This window comes from Myiozetetes cayanensis, unplaced genomic scaffold, assembly GCF_022539395.1.
Source record: "Myiozetetes cayanensis isolate MyiCay16 unplaced genomic scaffold, myiCay2020 scf12, whole genome shotgun sequence".
NCBI lineage: Eukaryota > Metazoa > Chordata > Aves > Passeriformes > Tyrannidae > Myiozetetes > Myiozetetes cayanensis.
In genome coordinates, this window is record NW_026086826.1 from 11,541,211 (window position 1) to 11,567,381 (window position 26,171).

Genomic DNA, 26,171 nt, shown 5'->3' on the forward strand with positions numbered 1-26,171 from the left:
TGATCCTGAGGACTCCTTTGCACCACCACAGCAAATTCAGGGCACATTTTCCCCATTTTGGTCCCCATCCAGTGGCAGGCTGTGGTGGTTTCACCACCCCACAGCCGCAGCACTGAGCGCAAGGCAGCCTTTTGTCCTCCCTGTCTGTCGCAGGGACTGCACATTTCAACACTGACCAGGTGGTTTTGCTCCTCACATATCTTGCAGCTGATGTCAGGAGGGCATGGAGGTGGTTACAGGGCTGTCCTGCTCTGGGAGGGGAGCACAAACTGCCAGCATCTCCATGTGTTATCACTCACACTTCTGGATATTGCCTTCCAACCTCACAGTCCCCAGGAGGCTTTCTTTACTTGGCAGCTCACAAGCAGTGGGAGGAACAATTTGAGATCATCTGGTTTTTGGGAAGGGGAGGGGAAGCCTCTGGCTCTTTCTTTTGTGTGTTGTCTGTGGCGTGGGCACGGACACCAAACCACATGCAGAGGCAGCTGCCCAGGCTGAGGGGCTCACATGGCTCTGGCCTTGCCCCCTGGCAGTGGGAAGCCATTCCCCCTTGTCCTGGCACTCCTGACCATTGTCAAAAGTCCCTCTCCAGCTCTCTTGGAGCCCTGTTAGGCACTGGAAGGGGCTCTAAGATCATCCCGGATCCTTCTCCAGGCTGAACACAGCCTGTTGATGCTGAGGGCTACACAAAGCCACATCATTCTCCATTACCACAGAGGCACTTCAGATGCGACCCTCAGAGTCCCTTCTCTTCTTGCAGCAAAAGAAAGGGATACACTAGAAATGGCCATAAGGAGAGTGGAAAAATCATGTTCAGCTGAGTTTCTTGTCATTCTTTTCCATCATAGCTAATCAGTTCCTGGATGCCAAGCCCGTAAAGATCATTAGATTAATTTCTTTCCTTGCTGTGACTTAATTGTCTCCGTTTGTTTTGCACAGTGCTCACACTGGGGATGTGTTTCTCCTTGCCTATATTTAGTTTGATCTCTACCATGATATTGGAATATATAAATTAAGGCTGGCTCTGGCTCTTTGTGACACTGAGATCCCACAGATGATTTTCTATCGGTTTTGTGCAATCTGGTACTTTGACAGCAGGATGCTGGGCACTGGGAAATGCCAGGGGCAGCATCAACCCATCCATGATCCCTCAGGGTCCACATGAGCAGAGGAGCTGCTCCTCCCTGGAGAGATGGTTTGAGGGGAAAAGAGGAAATATGAGACAAAGGAATGAAAATAAACATGCTGGGGATGTAGTTAACCAGACTGGCTGCAGGGATGGGAACAGGAGGGAAAGGGGGATTGGAGGGGGGGCAGGGGAAGGCAGTGAAGTCTGTGGTGCATCTGCAGAGCTGCAGCATATCCCCAAAATAACATCCCTTGTCCTCAAATTGAGGGATCCCAGGAGGAGGCAGGCACTTCCCAAAGCCACTCTGATCCTTAGCAGAAAATTTCCCACATTTATTATGTTGAAGCAGAAAAGTTCACCTCCCTCTGGGAAGCAGCAAGAGTCAGAGTGAAATTCCTCTCTGCAAGCACAGAGCTGTCAGGGAGAAAACTCAGTGAAAACTGTCACCAAATAGTATTACAGCTCTTTTTGTTTGCAGCTGAGGCCTGGCAGCAATGCTCATGCTGGCTCTGGAACACAAATTGAGGGAATTCCCACCAAAAAAATCCCATCCTGCCATGTCTGTGCAGGGACCATGGGACAGGCACAAGAGCAAACACAAGGAAAGGTTTAACTACGTTTATTTATACATAAAGGAGGTAACTGCATTTTGGGATACAGATATAAAAGGCAGATAGACACTTGAGATAGCGAATGCTTCAGACTGAAAATGTGAAGAAAGGAAACAAAACAGAGCAGACAGCAGATTTCCATGGAAAAGAGAGGGCAGGGGGTGTCCTCCCCTCCCTGCAAGGCAGGAAGGATGGGAGCTCAAGGCAGCTCAAGGAACACTTTGTCATGATGTGAACTGACTTAACGACCAAAGTGGGTCAGGATTCACTTCTGCTGAGTAAAAAAAAGAGTCATTAGCTAAATAGGGAGAGTTGCTTTTGGTGGTGGCAGAGAGACCTGGGTTTCCTCCACTGGTGGTGGCATCCAGCTCCACCAAAGGCAATGGAGAGCATCCACTGGCTCCTGATGCAACACAGCAAAGATGTTTGGAAAAGTGGGACCTGAGCCCTCCCTCGCTCTCTGTCAGGAGCAGCGGGATTGAAGAAAACCTCTGCCCTATGTGTGATTTGAGGTGATGCTGGACCCTGTGTGGTGGGGAAGAGCCTGGTGCCGTCCAATTCCATCAGCTAAATCATGGCATGGCTTTAGACAGGAGGAGTTTGGGCATATTAAAGTTGAGCAAGAGGGAAATCAGAAGTAGCTTGTCCAAAAGTCATCTGTCAGTCCACAGAACTCTTGGACAATATTAACACATTCTAGGATGGGAATCTGTTGTGATTTCGTCGTGCTTGGGATACCCTGATCCGCCCCTCTGTGATGCACAGAGCATGTCAATGAGCTGTGCTTCCCCATTAGCTCAAACTTAATTAGGAAAAAATAAGAGCCATATGGTAATTCTAAATCCAGGCAAAACAATGTCTGTGTGTTTGGGTCTGGCATACTCAAATATTTTCCGAGAGCATTAATTTTTAATTCTTCCATCAAACCCACATAAGCAAACATAAATAGGATTTTATGCTTTCCATAATCCATCCAGCTTGTGTTTGTTGTTACATATACTGAGTAATCACTGCCTGCCACTACTTACAGAAGAGCTGATAATAAATATTAGGACACAAACTTACAAGTTAAATGAGATACGGTTAAGTAGTCGATTAAAAGGACACCCATAATCTAAAGTTACAAAAGACTAAGTATTGCTTTTCTAATGTGCTTTTCTCCTTCATTTCAGTCGCTCACCTGCCAAACCTATACCAGGAGGAGCAGACAGAAGAGTTTGAAGTTGTTTGTGGCACTGGGCGCAGATTAGGGGGTTTGAGTGGGATGAACGAGGAGAATTAGACACACGGAATGTCCGCAGATAACGCAGGCAGGGTTCCTCCCCTGTAAATCCACTGGACTGGCCCTGCCACAACAGGGCTGTTCAAGGAGGAGCTGCTTGTTCCCAGCTCCCCATCCTGGTTTCTTCTCCCTGCTGGGTCATGCTGACAGGGACGGGCTGTGCTCGATGTGGGCTCTCAGCAGTGCTGCAATGTCCCCATGGGCAGCGCCCTGGGCCAGAGACAGGGCCGAGTTACCGCCCTGCAGGGAGGGAGGAGGTCAGACATCACCAAATCCCTGCCTCTGCCCCCCACCCTCCCAGCTCCATCCCCAAAACCTCCTTCCCTCCAGTTCCTCCCTGGTTTACAATGAGTCACCATTGTGCAAACCTCCCTCTGAGCCTCAGCCTCAGCCACACCAAACACACCCCTGCTGTGCCTTCGCCTGGCCCTGCTGCCCTCCTGCCTGCCTTAGACAAAACTGTAGTTTAATTAGAAAATAGTTCCTTAACTCTAAACAGCCATGTGGCCCAGCAGGAAGAATTTCCACCATCCGGCCATGCTTCTCCCAGCCCAGCCCCATCCCACACGTCCCCATGGAGAGGAGTCCGTTCTCAGGGAAGAGTTAATTCCTGCTAATTTCTTGGAGCTGATCCACATGTCCAGGGTTTCATCTGTTTTTTTAGGTTTACACCAGGCTGGGCTCTTCCCCCTGTGCTCCTGCCCAGGCTATAGCAGGGATGTAGGATGCTGTTGCATCCACTCCATCTGTGACACAGCAAGCACTGAAACCAGTGGTGCTCTCCTAAAAGTAATCCCCTGATTAGAAAATGGACTGAAATCGTACTTTTCCTCACTTAAAAACCACTACTAAGGGATTGCTGTCTGATCAATCCCATGTGAGCTTTCCCTCCCTGGTGCAGTGGGGCTGTGGGTGGAAGTGGAGCCTCACCTTGTCCGTCAGCATGACCTGGCAGCCAGGCTGGGCCAAGAGGAGCCTGACGATGTCCATGTTGCCCTGTCGACAGGCCACCATCAGGGCTGTTGTCCCCTCCTCGTCCTGCAGGTTGACATCAGCCTGGCAGGCCAGGAGGGCTCGCACCATGTCGTCCCGCTCGTGGCTGACCCCCAGCATCAGGGCAGTCTGTCCTCCCTGCAAGGTCACAGGCAAAGGCTGAACACCCCCTGCCCACCACCTTCCACAGTCCTGTTCACTAGGACTGTTAGAGATAATAATAACAATTAATATTATTGCATATATGGAATTATAGAATCATTTAGCTTGGCAAAGCCCTCTAAGATCATCAAGTCCAACTGTTAACCCAGCACTGCCAAGCTCACCATTATCCCATGGCCCATAACCATATATCATAAATTGCATATTATTAATCCATAGTACATATATAATAATAATTCATATAAATATTGCCTATTGCATGTTATTTTTAAATCATACTGAGGGTCTTCAGCACATATTGCAAGATGTACCCGTTCACTTGCACCATGGCCATGCAGAGGGTCCTTGCAGCAGCATGGCCAAACTGCCCAGCTGCCCCTAAACGTGGGTCCCCCAAACCCTCTTCAGCAGTTTAACATAGGTCTCGACTAATTTTTACAGCAGTTTGGACGAAGAGCTGGATGAAGGCACTGTCATCCCAGAGACCAAAATGTGTGACTCTCTGATGAAGCACCTGCTCTCCAGCAAACCTGGAGCTCCCATACTCTGAGGTCCACCCCTCACTGCTCCTCCCTGGTGTCACTTCTGATTTTTATCTCAGAAAACTTGTTTCGTAAAATTTTCTTTAGTGTCTTCATTTTACCCAGCTCTCACGTCCCTTCCCAGGGAGCTGGTGGGTGGCCACACTGCAATTCAGCTGAGGTTGCTTTTGGAACTTTTGTGAAGCAACAACTCCAATCCAATGTCTGTTGCTGAGTCTCAGCCTGGCATTGCCATGTAAGGAACCCACATTATAGCCCCCAACCCAAGATCTCCATGGGGACAGGATGATGCCACAGCTTGAACTGGTATCACACAAGCTACGGCTGCGAATAGGAGGCTACAAGCTCTGCGGGATGCCTTTGCCAAATAAATATCCACCCACAACCATGTCACCATCCCACACAGGGCCACGCTCCATTTTCAAACAGCCTACAGCGACACACCTGGGCGGATCGGAGGTTGACATCCCCCTCCCTCAGCAGCCTCATCACCACTTCCATGTCCTGGCGGGTCTCGGCGGCCGCCAGTGGGGTGAGCATCACCGCCGTGTAGCCGGCGCGGTTCTGCAGGTCCAGGCGGCACACTCCTGGGGGATAGATTCACCAGCAGGGAATGGGAAGCAGAGAGTGAGTTATAAAGCATGTGGCATCTCATATTCCCAGAAACAGGAGTTATTTCATAATTACACAGGATTGAGATTTATCTGTGTTAAATATCCAGGCTTGTGAGAGCAGCGTTAAACGGCCCCTGGTGCTACAGTTAATTACAACTGCTGAGGTCAACTCAATTAACTTTGAAGACCACAACAAATAAAAATAAAAGGGGGATAATTAATGCCTTGAGCACATGCTGGTTGTGGAGCTATGGGCTGTTTGCTTTGGCTTCTGTGGTAAGGGAGCAGCAGAAAGACGACTGTCACCCAATGGGCGTGGAAATCACCCTGGCTCCGTTTCACTCATTTTTCACTTCAAAGAGCCCATTTCCAGCTCCACCACAAGGAATGAGCTGTGTCTGGGGGGTGAGGGCTCAGGTCCAGCCTTCCCCAGGGACCCAGCTGCCTCAATCACTCGGCAGCAGAAGGGGACAAACCCTTCCCTCCCTATGCTGCTGCAGCAACAATTGGGTTATAGATGTGTATGATAATCTGCCATTTCCCAAACATTTAACGGATTGTCTGGCCCATGAGAAAAGACCAAAGTGCCTTTATTATGTGCACATTTTTGCCCTGTACGAGCTCAGCTGAGATTTTTGTTCTTTCATTGCAACACAAGCTGAAAGTTCAATAGTTTAACATGGAGATTTTCCACACTGCTCAGGGTGGTTGTTACGCTCTCAGGGGTCTGATCCTCCTGCCCCAAGGCATGATGTGGCATTGGCTGCTACAAGAAGATGGGGGAGCTACCCCCATCATACCTGCACTGGGGCCAGGGGGACACCCCCTTGGGTACAGGGACCCTGAGCCATCCCAAAAGTCAGACTGAAACACCCTCAAGATGCGTGAAGGCACTAATGTCCCACAGCCATAGGCCCAGGTATGGGCTATGGGGGAGGATGCTGGTCTGCAGGTCAGCCATGGATGAACCTTGGCCCATAGTTGTCTCCCAGATGGACTTTGACCCCATGCTTTATGCTAGTTAGCTCCCTTGAATGGAAGCTGTAGTTGGTCCCCAGGCCCACCTCTGTCCCCTCTCCTTTTGCTCCTGAGCTCCCTGAGAGAATCCTGGACCTCATTCCCTGTTTGCCATGTCTGGGACTGTTCATGAACCCCCATTACCTAGCTCTGCACACTGTGTTCATCACCTGTGGGGCCATGACCCACTGGTCCCATTCCCATACCCAACAAAAGCCATGGCTGAGCAGAGCTGCTGTTCCTACCTGTGTCTAACAGGAGCTTTGCAATGTGGAAGTTGGAGTGGGAAATGCTGTAGTGAAGAGCCGTGTTACCATTCCTGTCAGTCACGTTCACCATCATCTTCAGGAGCTGGGGCTGGATGGCCCTCAGTGCCCTGAGATACGCTGCGACCACCTCCGGGCTGGAAGACTTGTGGCTGGACACCTGGAACCACTCCTGGCAGACGGAGCCAAGGACATGCCGCTGAAAACACCAAGGTGTCCCCATTACTGTCGGGGTCCCTGCACAGCATTGGCTGCCCCAGCTCCTCACCCCACGTGCTCCGGCATTGCCCAGCCAGTATTTAGCTCGTGGTTTGGTGATTACTGCTATAACTTCAGGGGGAAAGGAATTTCCTGTGGTAACCTGGGTGAGTAAGCAGACAAAGCCTTCATCTTCTTTCTGTTTTCCCCTCCTTTTCCATTCCGTTTGGTTACTCTAAAACTGACTCAGATGTCACCTCACCCCCCTCTCCTCACAAAGCTGTCCATGGCACAGTAAGGCACAACCATCAGGATAATCTTATCCATTAAAATGAACCATCTGAAATGGGATTGGAAAATATCTGTACCAGGTACTTGTCACTTGTGGTGCAGATTTCTGAGAGGTGTTCGCTGAGGAGCTGGCAGTTGGCAAGGAAATCTTCAGAGGGTTTGCATCTAGAGGGAAAAGGGTAAATCCATCACGGGACAGGACTTGCAGGAGGTATGGAAGCATGTAGGAGAACATGCAGTTTAGGTGAGAGTATGTTCAACACTTACTTAAGTGCTTAACTTTATGGACACAAGTTGTCCCAAATTTTAGGTACAAAGTTAAGTACTTAAATAAGGCTTTAAGTCCAGAGTCACAGATTCATGTGGTCAACTTCATCTATTACAAGAATCCTTTAAGTGCAAAAAAAAATCTTATTTCTGAATCTGCAAAGAACTTTACCATGAAACTTTAAACAAGAAGGGAGAAATGAGCTAATTCTCACCAAATATGACTCAGTCTTTTCCAAAGTCAAGCACAGGTCCTGAATCAATCCCCATGAGATTTTGCGTTAACTCAGAAAATATTTAGCTCTTTAAAGCCTTCTGCTTGTCTACAGAGGTCAGTGCTGCCATTCCACAGAGCAGATGAAGCCCCAACCCCAGCCCTGCAGCACTGCAGGTCCTGTGGCTGCAGGAGCACGACAGACAGCACGATCACCGCCTGGTTCTGGTTACCTGTCATCCTCCTGCTGAGAGCAAGGTGCTGCTTCTGCCAATGGCTCCTGCTGCTCCTCATCCTCACGCTTCTCCTGGGAGGGGGTCCCCGAGGAAGCCCCCAGGCTTTCACCTCCAGCATCCACTTGCACCGGCTCCACATCATTGTCTCTTCTCTCAGTCTCGCTCTCCGTGTCACCGTCTGACGGGCTGTCTTCACAACTCGTGTCTTCGCTTGAGGTTGTTTCGTAGCTATTTGAGGACACCACATGTTACTCACTCCTTCTCCATCCGCAGCCACAGGGCCTGACCAAGACTCATTGAGTCCAATGGGCCTTGGGTGAAGCCCAGAGTGACAATAAGCAAGTTAAAAGACCTGAGCCGCAGCCAAACTCGGGGTTAGTCTGGTTTTGGCTGCTTAAGCCAGCAGGAGCGTGATAGAAGCAGTTAATGAGCAGCAGGCAAGGTTACTTCAGGGACTACTCGGCGGGTTTGGAGGGATGTCCACGGCACAAGCCCCAGTATTGCCAGGCAAGGGCTGTGTGCCACTTCCCTGCTGGGAACTGCCGGCACATTGTGGCAAAGTGGGACTGGTGGTGTGTCGGCAACCTCGAGGACCACTAGACAAAAACTGTTTGCAGCTCCAGCACAGGCCTGAGTCCACCGTTCTAGCAGCCCTGCTAGAGAGATCTCTCCTTTGATTGTCCTAAAAGTATTAACAACATCTTCCACAGGACAGAACATTTCACTCCTACCGCAAAATTTTTCTCAAAGTAATCAAGATTCCTCCACTCCCTGCAAGTTGTACCCATTTGATAGAAGAAGCTCTGCACAATTAGAGTGAGGAACATCTGACGAACCCAGCAACTTAGAAGTCAGAGGAGCATATGTGAGCAGAAATCAGCACCCGAATTTGCACAGCCCAGGGACAGAGGAACATGTCCTGCTCTCTTCATGCAGCACATGTACTCCTCAGTAGAAGATACACCTACAGCACATGCTGTTGTCTCTAGTTAACTCACAGGCCAAGGAGTGTTGGATATTGGATACACATGGAACAGGGTGCTGGTGCACAACCTGAAGTACAGGTCTTCCTTCACCCCAAGGTAATTCCTTATTTACCAAAATAGTCTTTTCCAGGCCCTCAACCAACTTCTGTTGGCTGTGGCTGGAGCGTGGAGGCAGGTTAGTGGCAGCATGCCCACCCAGGCAATGCTGACCTCCTCCAAAACCCACCAAGGTCAGTGGGAATCTTCTCATGGAATCTTCCCATGGAATCTTCCCATCTTCCCCAGCTGGGTTTTGGATGAAGCCCCAAGAGATGGGTGTGCAGAGAGTGTCAGTCCCCAGCATGTCCCTGAAAACACCAACAACTTTTCTATGGGGTTATGCACAGATTATCAGTGCTGGGTTAAAGAAGGGAGAAAAGAGGCTCCATTTCAACCAGCCTTTTAATCAAGAGGTTTGGAGCAGAAAAAAGGGGGGGAAAGAATAACTTCTCCAGCAATACAGAGGACATTACATGTTAAAAGGCAGTTTTATCTTCTGAACGGATGCTTACCCACCATTTACCCCAACAAACTGAAGATTCTTTTTGGTCCCATTGCCTCCTGCATGGAAACCATAACCTTTCTTTTTCATGATGGATTTAAGACTTGTGGTTGGAGAGTTTTCTACCAAAATACAAAATAATAGATTAATTAAGCAGATGTGCCATAATTAGGGATAATTATTCCCAACCTCTAGCAACAAACTAAAGATCATAACCATAAACATCTTACTTGATCTTTTGAGAGTCTTTTTATATCTTGCAAAACTGCGGATGCAGTTGGCCACAACCTGACCCTGCCCTGCCCTGCCACCTTTAAATACAGGTCTCAGACATCTCCAAATGACTGGGAATATAAAGAAAGTGACTGGGAATTATATATTTGTCTTATGAATAGTAGATTTTACATTTGTAATAATGTTTTGGCTCTATTTTTTTTCCACTACTTATGTATTGGAAATTTCCTATATAAATCTCCTATAATACTACATGGATGAGTCTTTCCACAGGACTTTGAATATGTATTGTTTACAAGTAATTGGTCACTTATCTATTTGCAAACCCCCTCACCCCAACTGTGAACAGGCATTGGATTCTCATTTTGATATAAGCTAAAATCAGTTTAGATGTGGGGACAGGTCTTTTCCCAGCCTACTTGTTCATTTGACTGGTTTGGGTTCTGGAGAACTCCATGCTGATTTACCCCAGATGAGCAGCAGTCCCATATTCTTGCAAACTGAGATGTTCAATCTAAATAAAAAAACTGTTTATTTGATGCAACAGCCACCAGGATGGCTGCTTTTGGAAGCTGATCCTGCATATAACTGAACCACAGCTTTATCAGCTCCTACATCATTCTGTTTGCTTCTTTAAATTTCATTAATTGTGATGTGCAGAGATTTGCCTTTCTTATCATGGTCAAGAGGGACTATGTCTGATCTGACTGACAACAACTGTTCCACCACATCCCCCCTGCTCAACACTGGAATAAACAGGAAGAGATTTGGCCCGGACATGTTGATGTCAATATTATTTACCCAACTGTTGATAGTGTGTGTTCGAATTCTCCTTATCCGTGGGCCCTTGTGTAGAGTAGGCAGAGAGCAAGGAGTTTAGGGAATTAACTAATTGGTTCTGAATGGAGCTGAGCTTGGAGGCCGGCTGCTTGATAGCACTTGCCAGCTCAGGGTACCCATGCTCCAGACACAGCCACTGCTCCTGCAGGAGCTCCTGGATTTTTTTCACATATTGGCCAATGGGGTCAACAGCCGGGAGATCCTCATGGTCAGGGGGCCCTTCCTCTTCCAGCCCTTCTTGAGGTTTCTCCTCTCCAAAGCCTGCCTTGACTCCTCGATTGCTTTCCGCCGTGAGGCTCTGGGTGTCGCGGTTATTCCGGTGGTTCTGATTGTCATCGCCGAGGTGCTCGTCAATCTGCAGCTGGGTAAAGCACTGAGCACGAAGTCCAGCCTCGATGCTGCCTTCACCAAAATGTCCAGGTCCCTCTCCACCGACACCGGCACAAGTGCCTGCCAGTCCCTGCTCTCTCTGAGCCCCCAACTCCATCACCTGTGTGTTCACGTTGTCTGCTCTGTGAGTGCTGCAGCCTATGGATTTGGTGGAGAGTGAGATATTTACACTGATGCCTTTATCATGGGCTTGCCTGACCCCTGGCACCTGTGAGAGGTCAGTGTTCACTGCAGCATCAAGGCACTGCAAAGCCCCATGGCTCTGCCGCAACTGCAGCTTGGCCTCTTTGGACTTTTCCTGGCACAGCTGCTCTTCCAGCTGAGCTTTGGAGCTGGCCAGTAGCTTAATGCTTTTCTCCTTCTCCTTGATCTCATGATCTTGCTGCTCCAGCACTGCCTTGACCTGCTTGAGCTCCTCTTTCTTCTTGCCCAGCTGCTCCTCCAGATCAGCAATCTGCTGCTTCAGTGCCGCGACCCCGCCAGGCTCTCCAGCATCAGGAGTCGGCAGAACACTGCTGTCCTTGTCCTCTCCAGCCTGGATACTGCTCTCGTCACCTTCCTTCAGCACATTCAGAGCCATTTCACTCACACTGAGTCTCCTTTCCCCAGGGTTTGTGTTCTCCTCTGTGAGCTGGACAGCAGCTGGTGATGCTGGTTCAGCCCCGGCCGTGTCGGAGCAACCGCTGGCATCGGCAGCATCTCCCTCCTCTCCTCCACTCTCCATCACCACCTGCAGCTGTGGTGCCGAGGGATGCTGGTTTTGCCACAGGGGCTGCAGGGGAACCAGCCCTGGGACAACCCCACTGGGATGCTGAAAGGAGATGTCTTGCTCCAAGCTCACCTCCCGGGGGAGGTTTAACACAGTGCTGTCGGAGCTGGGGCGAAAGGTGCTTTCAGAGCCGCTCTGGTCGTGGCAGTGCTGGGGAGAGGGCCGGAAGGACGAGGGTCCCCTGCCATCGCCCTGGGGGGTCTGGCCAGGTGGCAGTGTATCGGGCATGCTGGAGGCTCTCAGCAGCTGCGGCCGCCCCTGGAGCTCGCCCTCTTGCCAGCTCAGCTCCGCCTGCCGCCGAGTCTCCACCAGGAGGGCTTTCCTCCGGTAACTTGGCTCATCGGCTGCCAGTGGGGCTGCCTCACTGGACAGGAGGGTACGAGGGGTCTCTTCCCCCAGCGATGCCTTTCTCTGCGGGAAGGAGCAGGTTGCCGTCCAGCTCTTGCAGGGAGCAGTGGTGCACCCGCGGGAGCCGTTCTCGGGCAGGCTGAAGTTTCGGGGCAGGGTACTGAATTTGGGCTGCTTGGCTCTGCGGTGGATATGGACCCTTCTGATGGTGTTCCCTTTCTCAATGTCATCCACGTACTTCAGGAAGTCCAGGTCCAAGTGAAAGCCGTATGGCGTCTCCAGGGAGTAGGGGAGGCTGCGGGGCTGCTCCCTCTCCCCATTGGGTTTGGGTGGCTGGCCATCTGCTGGAACAACCCAGAAAAAAGAGATGATTGAATTTTGAAAACAAGAAAGCTGTTCAGAGTAGGGAGGAGATGGTTTTGCTCTTTTCATCTCAGTTTTGGGCAGGTGGGGGCTGAAGTTCATGGTGAAACTGCACACAGACACAGCAACACGCACCAAGCTCCAATCTGGTTTTCCAGGGGTGAATCAGATAATTGTTGCACCAAGGAAGCTGAAAATTTGCTGAAATCATGGCTCTAATTGCAATTAAGCAAAGAGCAGGTTTTGCAGGCAGAACTGTGTGCCTGTGTAGGTATAAAGAGTTGTCTGATGGATAATAAATGCAACTCAATAACAGAAGGTGGGACCAGTCTGTGACAAAGACATTTTTCAAGGCTTTTGGTTTGGTTTTAACTTTTCAGTGGCATACACAGTGCCGTGCACGCCAACCAGGAAAATCATTGCATTGCATCGCTTCATCTGCAAAGACCAGGTCACAAATTATTCCTTGAAAATGATGGATAGGGCAGTGGGCAGAGGCTGGACCCAGACAGCCGCATCCATGCGGAACATGTGCATCCCAAGGTGACCGAGCACAGTTCTTAATTGAAGCAAGTCACCACAAAATGTGTGACAGTGGGTTTGCCCACCCAGCAGCGCAGGCAAATGGCACCGCTTCAGCCCCACAACCCCCAGGCTCCTGCTTTAACACACCTTCACAGATTCATCTCATAGCCCCCCAGTTTCCACCCTGAGGGTCTAAATAGTTAAACTGCTGCATCATTGATCCTTTTTTTGTGCAGCAAGTCCCTGATATCAAAGTCATTTGGGCTGCTTTGCACCTCTGAGCAAACAGACTGTGCTCAGTGAAGATGAGGAGCAGCAGCTCAACCAGGAGGAACCAGGTTCCATGGCTGATCCCTGTGGCTCCATCCTGGTGCAGCAGCTGGTGAGGACACGGACAATTTGGCACGGTTTTTGGTGCTGCTCGTCACAGAGCATCACTGAGAGGCAGACACTGTTTGGATGGGAAGTAGCACGTGGAAGTCAGAGGAAGGACTGAGGGAAGACATCTCATGGGGTAACACGGCCCAGGAGCAAAGCCTGGATGGTGGGAGCAGGGATCTGTCCTGCCAACACACCACAGAGGACAGGACAAATATGTGCTGATTTAGACCTGGGACCATGCTTTGCTGTGGTTTAGGACGTTTGCATAATACATGAACAATGAATTTTTCATCTCCTGGTCCCACATCTAAAAGAGCAGGTTATTTACAGTATTTCTGGTAAGGAAATTACTCCACGATTTTTTTCAAGGAACAAATGAGCAAATAAACATCGTGTAGCCTCCATACCTTCTGTCTTCTCCATGGTAGGGTCTAAGTGGGCTGTCACTTAAGCATCTTCTTACAGCTAAGGCTGACGAGTCACTTCACCCTTGAAAAAAAAAGAAATGGATACTTTAATTAAAAAATGCTGAACCATGTGAACCTAATCTCGTGTTACAACTCTTCACAGGCCACTCCCTCCTTTTTCCCATATTCTGCAGCCCAGTGGTGTCTGCTAAGGGCTTTGAAGCTGCTTAAATCAATAACTCCTTTTCCACTGGCAACAACTTGTGCTTCATGGACACATCCCAGGTAGCTGGTTCTTACAAAACATTCCCTGCATTACAGATGGTTTGACTGCAAATGAGACAGACAGACATTTAGGGTGACTTGAGACTGATGGCACAGGGACTCTTCCTTGTCTACCACAGCCAACATCAACATCCTTCTGGGCTGTGTTGCCCTCCAGCTCCTTCCCATCACCTGGACATGGGTAAAACCCTCCTGAAACATGAGAGATTAAGGCTGGGAACAACCAAGAAAAGCCCTGGGTGAAGCTTCTCTTCTCCAGGACCTTTAGAAACACACAGGGCAGGGAAGGGCGAAGGAGGCTGAGGCAGTTGCACATCACTGCAGGAGGTTTCCTGGCTTGTGTGAGAACAAAACCAGTGTTTAAAGTGAGAAGGTCTGCTTTTAATTTCTGCTACAACGGATGAAGTGGGAGTTTCTTGAACAGTAGGTTGTTTGTTTAGGATTTTCCTTAAAGTACCTAATTTGATTCATGGCCAGAGATGGTTCTGCAGCCGCTTGGAAGTCCATCCCTGCTTCTCCAGTGCCTCCCTGAGCTATGCAAGATTCTCAGGGTAGGATCAAGCAGTGCAAAGCCCGTGCTGAGCCAGCCCCAGCTCACATTCATCTCATGGACCAAACATCAGTCCGAACTCATTTTCTGCATGTAGTGTTTTGCCTCAGCGACGGCTTTACTACTTGACCACATTCTAGAGCTTCCCATGAAGGAGCTCCAGCTGACCCTTACCAAACAAAGACCAACTGAAAAATTAAGTAAAATCCTGCTGTATTGTTACCACAGGACATTGCCCCAACCCTGAAAGTGTTCAAGGCCAGCTTGGACAGAGCTTTAAACAACCAGGTCTAATGGAAGATGTTCCTGCCCATGGCAGGGGGATGGAACAAGATGATGTTTAAGATCCCTTCCAACCCAAATCATTCCAGGATTCTACGACAGATACTTTGAAAGATCAAAACCTTTTAAAGAAACAATTAGTTTTCAGTCAAGTTGACATGTTTACTGTTGATGTATAGAAAGTCAGGAAGGTCCCAGTCTAAGGAGAACATCAAAACTCTCAAAAGCTCCTGCAGGGTTGGTACCTCATTACTCACACAGACAGACGGCACTGTTGATGCCCACCCAACACCATGTGAGCTCCTGTAACACCTTGTCCAGCAGCTCCTAACATGCTCTCCAATTAACCACACTCCTTCTATGAAGGGCAATTCCTTCTGCCTCCTCCTGCCAATAACAGCAACTGCCAAACCAAACACTAACCTCTTTTTAAAATGTTGATTTTTTCTTTAATTTTCCAACTGCAGCCAGTTACAGATCTCAGCTACAGTCTGACCAGCTACACTCCACTCTTCTAGGTAATTTATTTAGAAGTGGAGGAAAAGCCAGTGAAGAGATTGTTTTTTAATATCTAGATAATTTCAGCTATTTGGATCATTTATGAACTGGCCAGGTCCCAACTCTGCAGCCCAAATTGATACTACAACTTTTCTCTTTTGACCAATCTACTTCAAAATCACCTCGTAAAAGGATGCTGAATGTACCCAAGCAGCTTGCTGATGTTTTCCCGGCCTCCCCCCGGGGCAGCTTCGGCACGGAGTAGGTGGCTTAGAGCCAAAAAATGTGGCTCCTTGTACCCCATGGCTGCTCTCCCATGCCTGTCCCCAATAAAAATGAGATTCAAAGATGAAGTAGTCTGCCAGACCCCTGCATCCAGAGTCCAGCCCACAATTTAGGGCAGGGCAGGACTTTTAGGTGGGTCTCACTCCTACTAAAACCTGTTACACTGACCCTCTGTCGGGTTCTGTATTTGCTGGGTTTTCCTCTATTAAATGAAATTGCAGAACATTTATTTTCCTCTCCAGGCAAGCGACACCACTGTGTGCACAGCACTGCTGATTTTTAACTTTACGACACAGAGAGGCTGTAGGAAGGATTAATCCAGATTGGAATTACGCTGCTTTTCTCAAGGTAGGAGTAAATATATACAGAAATGGAAGCAGAGAAGCCAAATATGTGAAAACAGCACAGAGCGAAGTTGTTTTATTCCTGGTTTTATTCCCTGGGGCACCCCGTTTGCAGGGACAATGTACTGTCTTTTTAACTAGTCTGAACTCCAACACTGGCTCTTTCCAGTCACATTTAACCCCTCTTTCACTCTGTCCCACTTGCCAGGGATTGTGAACACCCAGCAGCTCCCCCATCCACCCCAGCCAGGAGAAAGGAGAGCACCATAACACCTCAAAACATTTAAATAACAAATTAACCACACAGACAAAGATGCACAATTCATTCTCTCAGAGCACTTTACCAGCAATTTAAAATCTTAAAACAGTTAACCCTGAGCTTATAAATAAAAAGATAGTTCACCAGCACAGCCTTGTTAGCTGTAACACAACATTATTTGAGCTCTGCCTGCCTGTTCTCCTGCACTGCAGCAACGCCTTCAGCACTTCTCAGTAAAAGCAAAAACTACGGTTAGAAAAGCATTTTGTCGTGTTACCTTCTCACGCTGGCACCTACAAGCCCACCGGGGAGCAGAAGCTCTTGCCTCCCTCAAAAGCATCTTTTCCCATGCCCAGAGCCGGCAACAAAGGGTTTGGAGCAGCACACATGTGTCGTGGATTAACCCCAGCCTTTTCCAGCAGTTAAAAAGTTGGTCAGCTGAGCAGTGACCTTGCTCGGAAAGCAAATACAAGTTTAAACCAAGAAGCACAAAAGAGGGATTGATTTTCCAATAAAGCAGCCCGTGGCTCTCGTATGACCTTTCCGAGGACAGTTCAACCCCGGTGCATAAAATGAGTTACTTTCCACAGAATAGTTATCTTTTCCAGGAAACACAAAAGCGCTGCCTGGGCTGTCAGGGGGCTGCCTCCCTTATCGGGATTGATTATTGAAGAGACAGTCAATAATTAACGCCAGGTTTGTTGCTATACCTGATGCTGCGGCTGCAGCCGGCGCTCGCCCTCCGCATGCTGCGCCCTCCGGGCTGGAGCATTAGCAATTCCATGAGCGCCTCTCCCAAGGAAACGCAATTCAAAGGCAGCAGCTTTAGGAAAGCTGCAGAAGGTCTCAGTGTCCGTAATTTATCCCGCTGGAGCCCCGTTCCCACGAGCAGAGCAGACACAGCCCCTCAGCCCTTCACCCTTCTCCCCGCAGCTCCGGCCCCTCGTGTCACGCCCACCCACCCGCGGCCCCAGGGGATGCTGAACGGGATGGGGAGGCGCAGGAGCAGTGGGAATGCTGAATGGGATGGGGAGATGGCGGGAGCAGTGGGAATGCGGCCGTGTCTGAGGGCAGCACGGGAAGGGGATGCCCACTGGATAGAACACTCCAGCCCTTTGCAGTGGGGTTATCAATCCAAATTCCAAACTGCCGACAGGGCAGGAGGGGGGCAGCTGGCAGAGCTGTGGTTGGCCCACCCTTGGAAGTGTTCAAGGCCAGGTTGGATGACACTTGGAGGAACTTGATCTAGTGGAAAGTGTCCCTTCCCATGGCAGGGGGGTGGAATGAGATGGTCTTTAAGGTCTCTTCCATCCCAAACCATTCTGTGATTATGTGATTTTGGGCAGGGTACTCGTGGCATGCAGCTCAGTGATGGGCAGAATACCAAATCCAATCCCATCCCTAGCTTCTACATGGCCATTCCCCTGGAGCATCCTGGATTGCAGGCTGGCAACAGGGACAAATCCCTCAGTCTCTGCTCTGAATTTGCAACAACCTTACATTGACAAAAGCAGAGGGGTTCAGTCCCTGCCTGGGCTGCAAACCTCTTCCAGGGCTGGGAAGAAAAACCCTGGGAAGTGGAGGCATCCCCTGGGCCCTGGGGACTGTCACCAGGGGTTCACATCACGGAGCGGCGCCAGCACCTTTCCCATTGCTTAATGAGCAGCACAACCAAAAAGCTCACGTTAGGGAGAAAAACCACATCTTGTCACTGTGTGAGAGCAGAGCTGCTGGCAGTGCTCCAGCTCCCTGCAACCACCAAACAGGACTTTAACAGATTAACTTTGAGGGAAAGCAGAGAAGTTTTGCCTTTGCAGGAAGCAGAGTATCTGGACGTGCAGAGAACCAGCAGTGTTTGTCCTCGCCAGCTCCCCCCGAGGCACGGATGGGTTAACTTCCTACCCAAGGAATGAAAAATAATTTCTGCAGCCGCTTAAATGCCGCCTTTCCCAAACACTGCCTTTCCCAAATGCCGCCTTTCCCACGCGGCTCCATCCCACACCGCAGAGGGCCGTGACTCGGTGTCGATGGCTTTCTGCTTTCACAGGCAATTACTGAGCTTGAGATTCAAAACCAACTTAAGAGCATGTTGGCTTATTTTCTGCTGAATTCTTCTGGTTTAGTTACGCTTGTGCATCTTCTTCTGAGCATATTCTGTTCTCCAGACAAAGCAGCCCAATGGAAAAAAATATACGTATTTCTATATGACACTGATCTTAAAGTAATTCTGAAAGAACTGTTTTGTTTTCCCACTGGAAAGAACTAGCAGGAAGCTTTAATTTGGAGCATTTCCTTATTGCAATTACACACATACGGCCTACAGTTGTTCCCAGCTTTAATCCCCATGGGCCTGAAGAAGTCTGTGACCCCTTAAATAAGCTTTTAATCAGGATCCATGAAGAGAAGGAGTCAAAACATGCAAATTAATTAATTATGGGTTGGTGCTTGATGGATTTACAAACGGCTTCTGATAGCTTTGCCCAAGGGAGCCGGTGCAGGGTGGGAAATGGGGAAGGGGTTCACCTGGGCACTGCTGAAATCATCCCCTGAGCGTGAGAACTAAGGTCATGGCCTAACACTGCTGCTGTTTTACATTAGGCACTGCAGCTGTCGGAAGAGATTTTGCTCTGCAGGCTGCTCCCATGGATGAGAGGAACCAGACGCCCCTGAAGTGGCTCAACAGCCATCCCATCCATCCCTGCATGGCCACCACTGCCTTCTTGGATGCTGGCAGGGCCACTGGGCAAAGGGGCTGCTGCCTTCCCCTCCCCACACAGAATTGCTGTGGGACAGCAGGCTTGGCCCCCTGCTCCTCTGCACCACACAGACCCATCACAGAGTGATGAAGCTTGGAAGGGACAACTGAGGTCATCCAGTCCCACCTCCCTGCTCAAGCATGTTGCTCAGGATTGCATCCAGATGGCTCTGGAATATCTCCAGTGAAGGAGACTCCACACCCTCTTTGGGCAATCTCTTTAAGTGCTTGGTCACTGCACAGTAAAGAAGTTCTTCCTCATATCCAGGTGGAACTTCCTGGGTTCCATCCAGGAAGTTTCTGCCTGTTGCCTCTTGTCCCATTGCTGGGCACCACCAAGCAGAGCTTGGATCATCCTCTGACACCTCCCTGCAGATACTTGTACCCACTAATCTCTTCTTGAGGATGAACAGGCCCAACTCCCTCAGCCTTTTTTCCTAAGAGAGATGCTCCAGTCCCCTCATCATCTTCACAGCCCTCCACTGGAGCTCCATGTCCTTCTTGTCCTGAGGAGCCCAAAACTGGATACAGCACTCCAGATGTGCCTCATTAGAGCTGAGCAGAGTGGCAGCATCACCTCTGGACAACCCACAGAGGGAGTCAGCCCTCGGTATCCAAAGGGTTACACCCAAACCTGCTCCATCCAGGCGGTCTGCTGGATTGCACAACAACCAGCTGAGCTATTATTGCAAATGAACATACCAGGAATAAATATGGCCTCTCAGGGAATATTTGTTGTACGGATTTTTCAATTCTGTTTTCACTGCAAAGGAAGAAAAATAACCCATTTCCAGTCTGCTGGGGACATCCACACGGGTGGGATCTCCGCTGTGCGGCCATGGGCTGTGATCCGCTGCCGGCTGGCACAGACATGGGAAGGACTTTCCCTCTAGGACTAAAAAAGAAGCTTGAAAACTTTGTGGGATTAAATAAATAACTCACTAAATAAAAGCGGTTTAAAGTCCTGGTTTGCTCTGCAAGGAGTTGTCATGAGGTTTTCCAAAGTGAGAGCAAACAGGGTTTCTGCTGGAAGTGATCTGCATCCCGCGAGCCCATCAGCCAGCTTCCTAGGTGCAATCATTATTGCCAGTGGTCCCATGACTCATGGCATTCCCTGGAATGACAGCTCAGGATGTGGGCACACTTTTGAGGGGCAGAAAGCAGCTCAGCAGACCCAAAATTAAAGTGGTGAGATCAGATGATGCCTGAGCTGCTGTGCTGCTATAAACCCAGAAAGGCAAGTTTCCAAGATGGATCCATCCCTGGATCCATCCCTGCAGCCATGCTGCACTTGCTGGGCAGGCCTCCCGCTGTGCTGGTATCACCCACAGCACGTGCTGAGATGGAGCAGGACTAGATTTGGGGATGCAAAACCAGCTGCTGTATGGGAAGAGCCTCCATCCTGGACCAGGGCATGGCTTCAGCACGTGGCTGATGGCAACAGGTGCCCTGTGGCCCAGGCCCCACATCTCAGTGCACTCCAGACAGAAGCTCCCTCAGCTACTGCCTGCCCAGTGTGTCCCCAGAGGAGAGCTGGGAGCTGGAAGCAATTTGTGAGTGCTGGAGAAGGGAGAGCTCCCTCTGCAACCCATCAGCTCGTGGTTGATGATGGAGAAGTCCAGGCTGGCCTCCCACCCTCTCCGCAAAACTGTGTACATGAAGCAGCAGAGGAGGTGGATGGGGCTGGAGCTGGGGGCTGCATGCATGGAAAACATCCTGGAGGCATGTGGGGCCTCCCTGGTGTTTGACAGGAGAGGGTTCACAAGAAATCTGAATAATTAACCCAGCACCACTTAATAAAGAAGATGATCACTTTCAGCAACCCTTAAGAGTGCAACCCTCAGTGGCTGGCGGTACTTAAACAGCCATTTCAGGCATCTTTTCCAACGCCTGTAATAAAGTCGTGTGGGCACTGATTTAATAAAGCTGCTTATTGCTGTATAATAAATGTTGCGAGCTTCCTGCCAGCATTTCCATTAGAGACGGGTCAGGAAGAGACCTGGAGGTATCAGATATCCAAACTCTCTCCCTCTTTTATGGCTTATCAGGAGTGAAAAATGATCACGTTCACCCCCTCCTCTGATAACCTCTTTTCCAAGTGACCTTCAGCTCATTCCAGCCATGGTCATACAAAAGCTTTCGTGGATTCTCATGATTTTATCCCATGCCTTGAAAACTGTGGTGTTTTCCCTAAAGTCTCCTTTCCCAGAGCCAGATGATCACAAAAAGCACCTAAGGCCCTGAAGGAAAAGGGCTCCATAGTCAGAAGGCAAACAAAATACTGAGGTGCCTCCGCTCATCCTGCTCAAGAGCCAGAGCTTTGGCCCAAGCTGGGCTGGAAACATTCTCCACTTCCTAAGGAAAAACAGGATCTTTCGGGTGTTTTCAGAAGCTGGATGTGGAGCAACCAACAAACCAAAGTTTCTGCTTCTTGGGAAAGGCTATTCCTCTTCACTGCTTGCCAAGACATGAGATGGACAGGGAAGGAAGGTGCTGTGCCATATCCTTTCTCCTCAGTGCTTACTGAAGATGAAACACTGGAGTTTATGGAACTGGAAAAATTCACTCTGACACCCAAATGGGGCTTTCTAAACCCACCAGCCCTGAGAAATTGCCAAAATGTGCATTTGTGGTTGTGAAAGCAGACTGGTGACCTGGTGTCTATTCTGTCTGACCTCAGCGAAGTCCCACCATCAACTCAGCTCCTCCTCTGCTGAAAATGGCACTGTTGGGTGCTTTTAGGAAATCCCTATTCTCTGCCTGCCAGTTTTTCTCCTCTTCCCTGGACAACCCCTGCAGTCCCCCATGGAGACACAGAGTCATTTTACATCGATTTCTGGCTAGAGACAAGAAGACTCAGATTGATCACACTCCTGACAGGTTTAAAAACCTCTTCAAAAAGGAACATTTCTCTTTCAGGCCACCTGAAACCGCTCTGCACATTGATTGGGACTGCAGAGGGGATAGACATGCCGACTTCCTCCTCTCCTGGTGATTTCCACGCGGATGCCAGGAGCTGGGAGCCCTGCAGACACAATTCCCATCACTCACCCAGGTCACGAGAGGGTTTAGGAAATGGGGAATTTCCTCCAGGTTTTTGACCAAGCTCAGCTCTCATTACTGGTGCATTTTCAGCTTTCTCCCTTGCACCAAGACTCACATTCAGTCCTGATGGATAGAGGAACTGGCTGCAATGATAAATTTAAAATATTCTCATTTGGAAGATGGGGACCTTTGGGTGGATTTTTCACCATATTTCACATTTCTAACTCCACCAAATTGTCCATTTTGGCAGTATACTATCATAATAATGACAATACCTTTTTTTTTCATGTGCTGTTTAAACCCTGGGATGGGCAGGACTCAAGGCTTCCTGGGGCACAGTGCCAGAAACATGAATTCCACTGAGGTCAAAAATAGGGTGAAGAAGGAGCTCCCTGCAGCTGGTTCCTCCCCACCACTCTCCCCTGGCATTGGCAGTGTGCCAATGAGCCTGGTCAAGGATTTCTGCCCCAAGCCATGGATTCCTTCACGCCCCTTGAGTTGGGGTCAGGCCTCTATTGACCAAAATCTGCATCCTGCTGTTCTTGAGCAAGGCAGAGTCACATAACCCCTGTCATACGGGGCGCTGAATGGAAAATACAATAATTTCCCGTATTGACTTTTCTTCTCTAACCAATGGGGGCCATGGTCATCCCTGGTGCTGCTCCCAAAGCTTCTTTGAAAAGACCTAAGATTTGATGTGCAACACTCAGGGATAAAAATGCGACTTTCAAAATATTTGGCAGCTGTAAAACCACTGGAGGAGGGACCTGAACTGGCACTGAGCTTGTGAATGAGCCTGTATTCATCCAACCAGCCATGTCCAGGACCTCAACACCACTCCTGATGCAAGGAATGTTTGAGACCAAACCTCTCCCTCCCAAAAGGTGCCCACGCCACAGGACAAAGAGGCTGTGTGATGGGAAGTAACTGCTGCACTCCTGTTTGGTGGCAAATAAATATGTGGGAATGGGACAGCCCCAGCACTCCATGATTCCTGCTCCTGGGAGGTAAAACCTTCCCCATAAGAGGACTTTCTGGAAAGGAGATGAATGTGACCCTGGTTTTCCTATTCACAAGTCATTTGGAAACTCAACAAGGAGACTGACAGGGCCCAGAGCAGCAACAGGCTCTCTGACATCTCATCTTCCAGTTTCAGGATCATTTTAATGAATCCATTCATTGATCCCTCCTCAACCACGGATTCCCTGGCCAGGTTGCTGTTCATCAAGCTGGTTGTCATTTCGAGTAGATATATTTATTTTTTAAATATTACAATCAAAGCGATAAATAATCAGTGATAAACCTGAGGTTATGGGCTACCCCCACCTCATTTACCACTTCAGGAGTTTCCCATTTAGCCTATCCCAAATCAAACACAAAACACTGGGAAGACTGTGAAACAAGTCCAAAGGCAAATGCTGATGTTTTTCGCAGTGTTCCCCTTCTCTGCCCATCACTGTGGTCACTACCCTTACCCTGCATATGCAATGTTTTCGGGTGTTCACCACCTTCATCTGGGCAACACAGCTTAAAATATTTAATTCCTGGTTTGTGAAATCCTTCCTGGCGGTGTTGCACCCCAGAGCTGTCAGGAAAGTGAGATACCCCTGCACAGTACAGCCCCACTTCCATCTCTGGAAGGTGAACCTCACACCCAGAGCATCCAGATCATGACTTCCTCCATTCTGAACTTGGACTTGTAGTTGAGATTATCCAACACACTTTCTGTGTAATCTCTTCTAAACAGATCTCAGCAATGGTCTATCCGGGAGCGGCATCTCCCTCTTCCCACTCACTCTGATTTCTCCAGGAGCTCAGCCCGAGCCTGGCACATCTTTCCCTCAGGCCTGCGGGAAATCAGCACAAGTTGCCCGGGACACGCCTGGTCCCGGCAGAGTTGGGCTGTTTAGAAATGCCCTGGCAGCCTCCACTGCCGAGGAAAGGCGATGCTGCCTGCGAGGGAGAGGCACTGCCTGTCCCTGAGCTCGCTGCCAAACCCGCCGCCGGAGCAGCCCCTCGCTTGGCCCCCCGAGGATGCAGAACCCCCGAGCTCAGCCTGGCCCCGCTGTGAATGCGGGCCAGCCCTGCGGCCGAGCCCCGAGGGACCCGCGGCTCGGGGAACCGGAGCACAGCCCTCACCAGAGGCAGGAGTGAGTTACGGTGCCAAGAGTTCCTGCGTCCGGACGGCTGGAACGCCGGCAAGGAAACCGGGAGAGGCTGGAGGCAGGCGTGGGTGACCACGCTCAGCCGGGGAGGCTGGGCTGGGGCTTGGCTGAACCACATCTTTATGGCTGGGGAGGGTTTTATGGTTGGGCTTTGAGGCTAAATACAACTCTGGCTGCTGTGGGATCCTGGGGATTTCCGCTGCATTGCCCGGGGCCTGGGGGCCCTTCCCAGCCCTCACACGGTGACATCTGGAGGTCCCACCAGGACTCGGAGCCTTCCTGCCCTCTCCCCGCTGCCCACGCTCCGTGCCTCCATCCCGCACCCAGGGATGCGCTGGAAACGCTCCTGTCCCGAGTGATCCTGGGCTGATGCTGCTCCCAGGCAGCCACCTGAGGGGCCGAGCACCCTGAGCACCGCCGGAGCACCCTTGGAGCACCCTTGGAGCATCGCCAGAGCACCCCTGGAGCACCCCTCGAACACCCTAGGCAGCATCCCCAGAAGCACACCAATGAGCACCCCCTTCAAAGCGCTCCCACGTATTCCCTGAGCACCCTGGAGCACACTCTGGAGAATCCCTGAGCACTTTCAAAGCAGCCCCCTGAATATCCTCCCGACCACCCTTGGAGGCACCCCCAGAGCACCTTCCAGCGCACTCCTGGCGCACTCCAGAGCATCCTCCAGCGCACTCCCGAAACCCCGCCAAGCATGCCCAGGCACACACCCCAGATTCTCTCCTAACTCTCCCCAAATACGCCGGAGCATCCCGCCAGTCCTCCGGTGCAGTCCCGGGGGCAGTGGGGGCGGCGGATCCCAGTTTCCCCCTGCCGGGTGCCGGTCCCGCTGTCCCCGCGGTCCCTCCCGGTGTCCCCGCCCGACGCGGCCGTACCTGGACCTGCCGAGCTCGGCTGCCTCAACCCTGCGATCCCGCTGCCTCCTCCGGGAGGGGCCCGGGGCGGGACCCGGGGGCGGAGCGGGACCCGGTGCCCTCCCCCGGGCAGCGGGGGCGGGCTGCGGGCGGGACAGCGAGAGAAGGGCTGTCCTGGGAGGCCAGAAATCCACTTCTTTGGGGTGTTTTTTCCCTTCCCTCATGCCCGCGGTATTCAGTTTAGCGCTGGATTTATACTTTTGTAGCTCATCCTGTTTGCACAGATGCGGACCGAGAGCAGCGGGAAGGGAAATCAGCGGAGCTGGGCTGGGGATGCAAAACTTGAACTGTGTTTGCACCAGCTGTTCTCTGGCTCGGCCCTTCAGCCCCGTCCGGTTCACATCGGGCCCTTGGACCTTGATGCAATCGCATGGAAAACGTAAACAAAATGCAATCTGAGTTTTAGGTTTTGAGCCTCCTCATGTGCCTAGCCCCATGTGCTCGTCCTATCCAGGCTGTATCAAGTCACTGTCATGACAGTTCTGGGGACAGGCAGAAATCAGCACTTTAGTGACTCCCAATAATATATTCCAAAGGTAAAGCTTCTGATTTTCCTTCTCTTTGAGACACAGAGGGAAATCCCAGCCCTGCTCTAGCTGTTCCAGAGTGTGGGAGAGCAGCATTGGTCTCCATCTGGGCCAGGAGCTCAGCATCCTACAGGGATGCAGGCCACCGGGATTCCCCCCTTCCTTTGAGAGGAGTCCAAAGACCTTTTGACTGTGACTGGGAAAATCACTGTGGGGTATCTGAGGGTTGGGATCTGGCTGCTGTACAGCCACCAGGCTATTCCAGAACCCTCCGGGCAGTGCCCAGGCTCCTGGTAAACAGGCAGGAATAAAATATCCTGTTATCCACCTCCAAAGTGACTAGGGCTCTGGTGCTCAGCTCGGTCTTCCCTCACTCCTAAGTGAAGGACTCAGGTGTTGAATGACAGGAACACATTTCCTGATGAGTTTAACACTGGATCAAAGAATCAAGGGAAAAATATGTCTCAGGAAAGCCTTCGGGCTTCACTCCATGAGGAAAACCCCTGCTGCTGCTCTCAGGATTCTGGCAGTGCCCAAGATAGAGGGACCATGGTATCAGAAAGGTGGTTTTTTTTCTGGCCTTGCTGGCTGGTGAGGGTGGGGGGGGGACTCCTACATTATTTTCTTCTCTTGTTCCTGAACAA

At 50.4% G+C, this 26,171-nt stretch overlaps 1 protein-coding gene across 6 annotated transcripts; it reads right to left on the bottom strand.

The window, feature by feature from the left end:
- Nucleotides 1-1,733: 1,733 nt before the first annotated feature.
- KANK4 (KN motif and ankyrin repeat domains 4) lies at nt 1,734-25,029 on the bottom strand. Of its 6 annotated transcripts, none has more exons than XM_050307031.1 (10): nt 24,962-25,029; nt 13,607-13,688; nt 10,385-12,271; nt 9,360-9,471; nt 7,820-8,050; nt 7,183-7,270; nt 6,596-6,815; nt 5,164-5,306; nt 3,953-4,153; nt 1,734-3,262 (listed from the first exon to the last, which is right to left on the bottom strand). In XM_050307031.1, the coding sequence occupies exons 2-10, from the start codon at nt 13,620-13,622 to the stop codon at nt 3,161-3,163; spliced, it is 3,000 nt and encodes a 999-aa protein (XP_050162988.1). In that variant the 5' UTR covers nt 13,623-13,688; nt 24,962-25,029; the 3' UTR covers nt 1,734-3,160. The 6 variants fall into 6 exon arrangements, with proteins under 6 accessions (XP_050162988.1, XP_050162985.1, XP_050162989.1 ...); XM_050307028.1 differs by having other exon boundaries at nt 10,385-12,274; XM_050307032.1 differs by lacking the exon at nt 24,962-25,029 and adding an exon at nt 16,820-16,996.
- Nucleotides 25,030-26,171: the final 1,142 nt, after the last annotated feature.

Excerpts from the sequence above, each read along its gene's own strand:
- KANK4 (XM_050307028.1), bottom strand. Across the intron at positions 6,816-7,182 it reads CCACAAGTGACAAGTACCTG|CGGCATGTCCTTGGCTCCGT; the intron begins GTACAGATATTT and ends TGGTGTTTTCAG. Across the intron at positions 3,263-3,952 it reads AGGTCATGCTGACGGACAAG|GGCGGTAACTCGGCCCTGTC; the intron begins GTGAGGCTCCAC and ends CCCTCCCTGCAG.